The sequence below is a fragment of the Cariama cristata genome, unplaced genomic scaffold (assembly GCF_000690535.1).
Source record: "Cariama cristata isolate BGI_N322 unplaced genomic scaffold, ASM69053v1 scaffold7548, whole genome shotgun sequence".
Classification (NCBI taxonomy): Eukaryota; Metazoa; Chordata; class Aves; order Cariamiformes; family Cariamidae; genus Cariama; species Cariama cristata.
Window position 1 is genome coordinate 374 of NW_009629413.1, and position 10,044 is coordinate 10,417.

Sequence of the window (10,044 nt, forward strand, 5' to 3'; positions counted from 1 at the left end):
GTGCGTGTGTGTATGCTTAACCCTTTCTTGGCTGCTCGGATTTGTACCATGCTGAAGATCCTCACCAAAAAGCTCAGGAACCAGAGTTTGAACGAAATTCAACCTTTCCAGCTAAAGGTAAGAACAGCTGATTTTCTCTTGGTTGTTTTTTGCACCCTTCAGGTAACTAAATAACGGGGCCTTGAGGAGTTAGTAACTTGCAGTGTTTATTATGCTGGGCCGGTTTCTTCTCAGCCAGTGTGTTCGGTAGGAACTGGCCTAGGCTGTATTCCTGTTACTGAACTCCTATTCCTTTGCCCTGAGAGCCTGCACAATTCAATAGGTAATACAGAAAGGTGGATAAAGGCAGATATGTCTGTTTGTTTTTTAGAAGTATTTAGTGTTAACGGGGTTCACATTTAACTACATAAGCATTTGCCTGTCTGTCTAGCTACCTTTGTATGCATGCAACCTGTAGTCTCCCGGCCCTTGCTAGGCTAGAACCGCACTGTGCTAGGTACTGTACAAACATGATTTGCCTAAAATGCCTTTCAGCTTGTTATTTGCATTTCTCTCCATTCTGGTCCTGAAGGCCAGAATCTGAGCTGAAGTTTGCAGTCTGGCTCACTGCATTGACCTATGGCTTTCCTGACTCTGCTTACATCCTTTCTTAGTGCTCAAAAGAAAAATGAGGATCTCGGATTCAGCATAAGGAATATCTAAGCCATTCCTGCCAAATGCAAGGAGGAATTTTTTAGCCATATGCAATGGGATAAAAATGGAGTCACGATGAGTGAGCTACAAAAAATTACCAGATCCTGATTTGGCAAAAGTCTTGTGAACTAAAGGATACCCTCCAAAATCAGCAGTTACTCTGGATGGGCATCAGTGTGTGCCTGACCCCAAATCAAAGAAGGGAACTGGGAAAAGTAGCAGCTCTTGTTGCCCGAGTTGGGGGCTGGGGATCCGTATACCAGACTCTAGTGGAGTCTTTTGTATGTGTTACACAGAAGCGGATTGCCGTGTGGCTGCACTTCTGCGCAGTTACTCTGGACAGGCTGATGGTAACTTTGTTAGAAACAGTGCTGATGTTTCCTTAAAGTTTGCTGTGTCTGTGTACTTCTTCCTGCAGAGATTGGATGTTTTGCAGTTCTTGGGGGAGGCAGGATTAGATTTTATTTTTGGAAATAAAATAAGGGCAATGCTTTAGGTTGTAGTGCAGAATATCTCTGCAGAGGCAGTGGAAGATTTCTTTTGAACACTGTTTCTGGGCCTTGTGGCTGTGCCTGCCTCCTTTAGTTTTATTATTTGTCTCTTGGAGCCTCAGGTTGTGAAACTGTGAGAATCTTTGGAAGGAGCTCTCAGGGGTATATACAGTCTTCAGGATGCTTGGAGGCATGCAGGAAAACCTGCAGGAGTGGGTATCTGCAGCCATTTTGTTCATATTAGTGCCAAGGTTTTGTGCTGCAACAGGTGGTCTGCATTTTTGCAGGCTCAATAGAGAAGAGAGACTTAAGCTTGTGCTGTTTCCTGTGAGGTTAATCGATAGACCATCAGAGGTGGTGTTGCAGCCTGCTGTGGGGAGTGGTACAATGACTGGTATACATGTGTATAAGCAGAAAGCCAGACTTTCGAACTCTGGGCTTATATATGTTTTGTAGGCCTTTGGGGACCATGTGCAGCTGCCTGGTCTTGGTTGAGCCTTGCAACAACATATTAATCGCTTAACAGAATGTGCAGTGCTCTGTCTTAAGTGCTAGGACAGATCTCCTTGCAGGTGTGGACACGGGATAGGTGTGTCAAGCTGTGCGTGGTGTGGGAGATTCCGGTGGCTGTACTGTGTGTGGATGCTGTGCTGAGGCCAAGTGTCCTGTACCATCTCCCTCTGCTGCCCTTGGATGATGTGGGGCTGCCAGGCACAGACCGGACTTCTGCCTTCTCAGCTTCCTCATATTGGTCTATGCAGATCTGTATGTGTTCTGGCATGTATGGTACATGCATTATTTAAAAGGTCCAGTCTGCTATCATTGAAACTTAGTGAAAAGTTATTTAGGTGTGAGCATAAAATCAGGTCTGTAGTACTGTAAGTGGAGAATGAGCAACTGATTTGGATAGAATAAGAACTGATCTGCATCCACCACCCAAACCAAGAGCTTTCTGAGCTTTAAAAACAGTGTGCTTAGCTGCTTTTCTCCTTCATTACCCTCTTGCTTTTGCACTTTATGATCTTTGTTGGAAGTTGCCAAGTTCAAGGGAAAGCAAGCTGCTGCTGTGTTTCTGGGTTGCAACAGTATTGCTGTTTGGCAAAGTCCCGGAGAACCTCCTCCAGTAAACTGTCAACTTGTTTTTGTAAGCTTGGGAGATTTAACCAGCTTTGGCTTGGCATCCAAGCTTTGGGAATCTCTTCAGGATGAAGTTTCTGCCCACTGTAAAGATCTCATTTTGGTACCATGTGTCCCAAATTGGTTTAGTGTGGCTGTGATAGGTCTTCCTAGTCTTCCCCCACTTGGAGAAGCTGACAGGCTGCCATTGCTTCTGGTAAGTGAAACCAGGAAATACGCAAGCTTTGGGTGTTGATGTAATGCCTTTTTTTCCTTACTAAAGCTGGCCTTTAGGCAGTTGACCACTAAGGCGGCTCAGAGGGCTTTGACTTGAGAGGTCTGCTGGTTTGTGCTGGTGTTGCTGAAGAAGTTAATGTCCCCTTATTGCCCTTTCACCAGAAGTCACCATAATGGGAAGGGAAGGATTGACTGACTGAGATTTCACCTACTGTTGGGTTAGCATTCGCTGCCAGCACTTTCTGGTAAGGGTGCCTGGCCTGTGAAGCATGGTAGTTAGGGTTCAAATTTGAACCCTTACCCTTGGAAGACTGGTCCTGCTGACCTTGCTGTCTCCCCACTAGACACTTGTGCCCCTGTAGCAGAGGTGGCTAAGTGGCAGCGTGTCTGCTCCTGAGCTGTTGCAGTTCATAGTCCAGCCCATTAGCTTAGAGTCCTTCAGCTGCTGTGGCTAAATCCAAGAAAGGATTGTGAATTGGAGTCTTCCTTGTGCCTCAGCCTATTGTTCCACCTCTTGCTTCAGTGGTCTGGTATTATTTGCTATGGACTAGGCTAAATTCAGAAACCTCCAGTTTTTGACTGGCTGTTACAAATCAAGAGCAAAAAGCAGATCTGACTTTACAGGTTAGGGCTCATCTTTGATAACAGCTGGCAACTGGGTCTGTTCCACAGCAGACTTGGTGGGACAGGAAAGAAGAGTGAGAACATGAGATTGTCCCATACTGTAGTGAAATGCTTCAAATAAGGAAAGTGAGAGAGGCCTGTAACTCAAGGCTTCAATTTTTTGTTCGTTGTCTGATATTACAGTCTAGTACAGTTTTTAATTATTTTCTTTCATAGTTTTGGACTGATAGCCCAGAGAAGCCCTTCCTGAACTATAAGTCAAATTGTTCAAGGAGATTTTAAAATGTATATCCTGGGGTTGCGTGTGGGTTGATGTGATGGAGTACTGATATTGAGCCCTTAGAAGTACACCCCCAACCAACTTGGTGAGCTTTCTCCAAATGAAATGTCTTGTTCATCCTTGGAACGTGGGGTAGGGATTTCTCACACAAATGCATTTCTTCCAAATCCCTCTTCCACTCTTGTGCCTTTGCATATTTGTGTGGTGGCTAAAGTGGAGGTGTTGATTTTCTAAGCTTTGCTTGCAAGCAAGCTCCTTGGGGCAAGGCGCATCTGGTTGGAACAAGTCTGTGTGTTGCCAGTCAAACTAAGCTCTTAATTAGTGGCCTTAGGTGTTATCAGAATGAAACAGTTGGATTGTGGTGTGTTAATTTAAACTGGCTGGAACATGCAGCTGAAGAAAACTGGGCACTTTAAGGGTGGCAATTCCATTCCAACTTTGTTGTTGACACAAACAACTTTGGAAGCAATACAATTCATGTTCTAATCCACAGAAGTTGTTAAATTACTTATGTACTTGGCATATTCCTTTTTGTCCTGGGCAGAGGTAATTAAGAAATGTTTTCCATTTCCTTAATGTTGATCAACAAAATGAAGTCATGTGAGTCTGTTCTGGTGACAGAGAACTGCATTTCTCTGCTATGTAATTTAAGCCTTATGCTTGCTTACAAGGCAACTGTGGACTAGGCACTAACAAAGCCACTGTGTTGGCTTTCTTCGTATACTCTTGCAGCTTGTACATGTGCACACACAGCACTGGGACGAGCAAGTCATGTCAGTTATTTTCTGCTGGCATCTGCATCCAGAATCAGCTATGAGACTCTGGTCTGTCTGGCCACCTCTGATGAGTGACTGGGAATCATCCTGATCCTTCCTATACGAAGGGGTTTCAGTTGGCTGTGCAAAGTGAACCTCTGGCTTACAGGCAGTGACTTTCCTGGTGGTAGCTGGTTATTCTGCAAAGTCGGGAGCATGTTACTTAAATATTTTCTCCTTAGACCGAAAAAGAGTGAAGTAGCATTGTTATTATTGATGCACAGTGGGTGTGCTTTCAAAGATCTTGTAAGGGCTCATGCTTTGTATGAATGAGGACAGATGAATTTCCTTCTTTCTTTGGGTTGACTGCTTGTCACGTGCTCAGCCAGCCACTGGTCTTCAGGCTGGCTGAATGTAGCTTGGCACAGTGAAAACTGAGCTTTGTCTCCTGTGGTGTATGAAGGTTTTTCTCTCCTTCATGGGTTTTTTCAGCACGTCCACCAAACAAGTTCATTCCTCTAGGGCTGGAGGACTCTGCTTTACATCAAACCTTTGCTTTTCCTCCTATAACACCTGGTAACATTAGATGCTTCTGGTTTGTCTTAATCTCACTCAGGAGGGGCACAAGGACTTGCATTAATGCAAGTACAATTTTGGCTATTGGAGCATCCATGAATACGCCTAAAGTTAGGCTTGTGATAATTTAGACTAAAATTATGTTAGTGGGTTAGAAATACTGTGATAGATACTTGGCCAAGGCAAGGAACAGGCAATCCCAGCCACTCAGAAACCTTAAGTTTTTGAGACCTTAGCCTGAAGCATTATAAAATAACAGATTTGCAATTCTTTCTACTTGACTTCTATGGTCTGAATCTTCAAGGGCTGTCATTTTTCCTATGCAGACATCCAGCACTGATAATCTCCTGTAATGACTTAATTCCAGAGACTGGGACTTCAAATTGCAGATATTGCAGATACAGCATAATGGGAAATTCATGGACATTGGGCTAGTTCACTGAGACATCCTCTCAGCTGACCTTGTTTATAACTGAAAATATGGGCTAGATTTTAAAAAAAATAAGAATCCACTCCCTAGTGTTATGAAGAAATTTCATTACTTTTCCTTGTATTTCTCAATTCTTGATTTTTATTTGAATGAAAAATTGAATTCTGAAAATGTAATACTATGTATTTAACTTGTATTAGAGTTAAAACAGATTAATCCATTTTGCTTTGCTGGACAGTGCAGTTATACTTAATTTCCTACTGCCATGCACTGTCTTACAGCTCCTGAATTTATGTTGCGCTGTTTGGGATGCTGAAAGTTTTTCTGAGCAGGAAATGAGCTTGTATTTGAAGTGAAAATAGAAAGTAGACCCAGGTCATAGTTTATTTTAATTATGGCTCTTGCAAAACTGTGGGTTCACCTTTTTTAAAGTAAAAAGCAAGGTTTGCATCCACTTAGGACATCTCTGTGGAGCAGTGGGTGGGCAGGGTATGGCACCACTCTGCTGTAGCGTGCCAATCTGGGCAGCTTCTCTGGCTGCTCCTGGAGCATGCCTGGGGTCACAGAAGCGCTGTTGGGATGCCTCAGTATGGGAGTCAAGGGCTACATTCCCTTTTCAGTGGGAAATACACTTCCACCCGCAGAGTAGGCAGCACCAAGCCCTCCTATCCTCATGCAGTTATCTGTAGCCCCTGTTCTGTTCAGTGGGATTCGGGTTGCCGAGTGACCCAACTCTTCCTAGCAACCAGCATCACAGGTATGTGTGCACTCAGGGCTGTTTTCTGCTGCAGTTACTTGTACGTGGCCGTGGGCAGAGCCTGTTTGTCCTCTTGCCACTGTTGACCAGCAGAGTCAGCCAGCTAAGCTGTTTTTGAATAGGCACCAGCACCACCCACAACTGCTCAGCGTGAACACCCAGGCAAGGATTTAGAGAAAAGCCAATTAGTTCTGACCTTTATCTGCACAGAAAGCATTCCCTGTGCAGTATAAACTCTGCTGGGACCCAGGCCTAAAAATCAATGTAAAGGACATATGGCCTAATGTGACCTGTGCAGAGCTGTCTCCATGCCAATGTGGGCACAAGCCTGCCCAAGCTGTGGGGACATGGCACACAGGTGAAGCAGAGTTTGAAGAAGGTTTCTTCTGGACCAGCTTGGTCACTCCTTGGGGCTGGACAGCTCAGGGTGCCTCTGGGCATTTCTCTCCTCTCTTGCTGTGGTGTTCTTGCTTTTCAGACCCATTATAACTTCCTTCCTGCTGTGGGCTGATCTGTTTAGATGCTGACCTGGCTTCCATCTGTACCTCAGTACGTACATCGTACTAAATTGTTCAGTTGTTGTAAGACAGGCATTTTCAGGCTGGGGCATCTTGGGAGCGGCTGAGGCAGAGGGAATGGATCTTCCATGGTGAGTAGTCTCTCCTCCCTCCTCTGTAATTACTGCAGCACACCAAGCGCTCGGCCAAGTGAACTTCTGCCGTTTGTTCTTTGAGACAGCTGAAGCAGAATGGGAATGCTACAACAGAGCATCCTTGTGTGGGTACATCATGTGAAGAGCTCACATGGTTGCCTCTCTAGTCCAGCCTTGATGGCTTCATGGCGGGTGAAATACTGTGGACACTTAGGAAAACTTTCCAGTGGACCTGGATGTAAGAAAGTATCTTGGTTGGAAGGTTTGCACCAATGCTGCAACATAGCTGCATGTGCAAAAAATCCAAATCCTGGGTCTTCCTAGTTGTTCTGGGTTAGCATGGCAGAATGTCATATGGGGGTGGCAGGAGCTAAAAGCCCAAGGAAGGTTCTGTGGGTGACTGTCAGCTTTGCAAGCAGCTCATGTGGGTGAGTCTTTTGTTTCCAGCCCTCTATTCTCCTAGCACTCTTAGCCAGCCAGCCCACCATCCAGGCTCACTGTAGAAATAAAGTCCTGCTGCAGAGACATTTCAGCTTGCCAAGGCTTGAGCTGTGGTGCTGGGAACAGAGATCGATGCCTGTACCCCACTGGCGTGGACCTTCTAAATCACAGAATCGATTTGGGTGGAAGAGACCCCTGGGATCGAGTCCAACCTTTGCCCTAACGCCACCATGCCAACTAGACCATGGCACTAATGAGCACTAAATGAGTGTTGTCAGTGAGAAGATGTGGTGAAACCTGGGGAGGTGACCCTCAGGCATGGTAGACTGTGAGGCTATGGATTGCCTTCCTCAAATGAGCTGCCATCGTGTGGGACTGGCATGACTGGGTGGGTTGGTTGTTGTACCCAGCAAACACACCTGGGAAAAGCGCTTTATAGCTTTGCCTGGGATCACCTCCCAACCCTTCTTCCAGCATCAGCCCATATGAGAAGACCTAAGAGTTCAGGGCTAGAAACACTTTCTGAGGAAGAGAGGAAACTAGTGCCTGAGCCTGGGTGTCCTGAGGAGGTTTTTATTAGTCGTATCTCCCATTTCAGGGATGAGTTGACTTGATGTTTGTTGCCTGACTGCAAGGTGGATGGTTCTTACCTGAATTTAGATTTATGAAAGGACAGGAGATGCCTGGATAAAGTACTCCCAAATATCTCAGTATTCATTAACGTTCGCAATGAGAGTAGGTGGACCTTGGTTTCTGACATTTCTAGGGAACAAACTATTGTTTGGCCTTGGGTAGCTGATTAATTGCTTTGCCTGGGCTACAAACCTGGTTTTGAGCCACTGATTTCAAGGAGATCACAGAATTCAAGTTGCTGATGGCATAAAGATCCTACCCACTCACACTGACTTTGTTCAGAAATCTGTCCCATCGTACTCTTTCCTAATGGGGTCATGTTGTTTCCATGATGCAAGCTATTTTTTTATTTGACTGATGTCCTCCTTGGCATCAGAGGCCACAGTCTGCCAAGCTCTATATGGGCATAAGATGAGAAGAAAATTTCCTTTTGATTGAATAGGGAATTTCCCATCTTGAGGAAAGGTGCCAGACAGGCAGCTAGATCCTCCAGTTTGCTGAGAGTGTGTCTGGATGTAAGCTGGGAAAATATAAAATAATCCTTCCATAGCCTGTCACCCAGTTATTACACACAAAGCCAAGCGGTTGTTCCGGACAGTTGTCTGCAGCCAGACTGTGTGTGTGTTTCTTTTTTTCCTTTATTTCTAGGAGTTGGTTATTCCAAAGAAACAAAAGTTCTTTGGCCAAAGGCTAGTTAACAGGAGAGAACAGTGGTATTTGGTGTGCAGCATATGAAGTGAAATCATTTAGAGGGTTAAAAAAATCAGCAGCTTCCCTGTATATATTTTTGTTCATAGAAAACCCTTTATTCTGGCTTGGACAGAACAAGTCATTCTTGGGAAACCCCTCAGTGGTATTTTGCAGAGGGCTGCAGTGCAATGCAACTTTTCCCCGTCTTGCTCCTGAAATGGTGTGTGGGGGTGCTGATTTAGTATGTGGTGCTTGGACACTGTCTCAGTAGCTATCCGTGGTGAGTGAGGTGAGTTGGATCTGCAAGAACACTGCCGGGTTTTGTTCTGTGCATCCCCTTGTGTTGTGATATTGCAAGTAAACGCATGTGCAGTGTGGCCTGTTTCCATGGATGGGGCTTAAGAGCACCCACGCTGTGTTAGACCAACAGTCTGTTTCCCGCCAGTATCCTACCTCCTGCAGGTGGGCACCTAGGGGAGACAGTAAGGACAACACGTATTTTGGTCTCGGGGTCTTCTTGAGACAGAACTGCTGTTTGCATTAGTAGCTCAATGGACTTCTTTTACCTAAACCTGTCCATTTCCCCCCACCAAATCTATGTAGGGTCTTTGCATCCAGAACATCCTGTGGCAAAAAGTTTCACACCTTAATTACATGTTGCTGAAGGACCTCCTGTTGTTTAGAACCTGTCTCTTACTAATTTAATTTCAGAGACAGTAAACATCCAAATTCTGTCTTTATGCTACTCATCTCTAGCCTATCCCTCCATGTTTTGGGTGAAGAGACCAGCCCTTTGGCCAGATTCTCCCAACTAGGAACCGCTAGGAATCACACAGTGCCTACCAGGAAAGGATCTGGGGCAGTAAGAGCCATTGCAAGTTTCTACATGATCCTAACTCTTACTTTAAAGGTGCCTGACCAGATGGATCTGGTCTTGAAGGATTATCCTATATTACTGGCTTGCTCCATGACAAAACACTGGAAGTTTGGTGTAAATCCATAGAGATGAAACAGCTAGTGTCTGCTTGCACTCAGAAGGGTTAATGTAGGACTTTTAGAGGAGGAGAAGCCTGAAATGTCTCATGTGCTCCAAATGCATTTTCCAGCCTGACTGTAAGGCATTGTTCCTTGTGTTTGCAAATCTGGCTAATGTAGTTCTTTATGGCTGAGCAGAGGTGAGTGTCGAGTGAGGTGTCCCAACACAGGCAGTTTCTCCTCAGCTAATGAAGTTTCTCAGGGCAATGGCAGTTGCCCTCTGGGCGTCTTTTGTGGAAGGAATGGAAAAACTGTTCCAGATGTGTTGTTTATGCCAGCTGCTGTCAGCTGTACCTGCCTGGTGGAGGGGACCCATGCAATCCTGGGGAGTTGCTGTAAACTGTTAGAGAAGCTGGCCTGTGTGAAGGGACCTCTTCTCATCACAGCAGTGCAGTAACTGAGCTAGGCCAGTGGGGATGGAGTGTGAGTCGGGAGGGGTGTATTTAAATCCCTATGGCCAAAGCGGGAATGGTTGGCATTGGTGTGAGCAGTCATCTCCCATCCTCCCCTCTCTCAGTACATGCGTTACAGATAAGGTTAGCTATGCTATAGGTGGCTTTCCAGTTCTAGGTGTCCCTTGTACTGTCTTCCCCTTATGTCTGAAAGGGTTGTCAGCCTGTGATAAATAGTGCTG

General features: G+C 45.4%; 1 protein-coding gene across 1 annotated transcript in view; it reads left to right on the forward strand.

Annotated features, from left to right (window-relative positions):
- Positions 1 to 13: 13 nt before the first annotated feature.
- The window catches only part of LOC104165509, a 54,477-nt gene continuing 44,446 nt past the window's right edge, over positions 14 to 10,044 (forward strand). Inside the window, exon 1 of the mRNA XM_009705157.1 lies at positions 14 to 117. Coding sequence (XP_009703459.1) covers positions 49 to 117 — 69 coding nt within the window. The 5' untranslated portion in view covers positions 14 to 48. The remainder of the gene's footprint in view (positions 118 to 10,044) is intronic.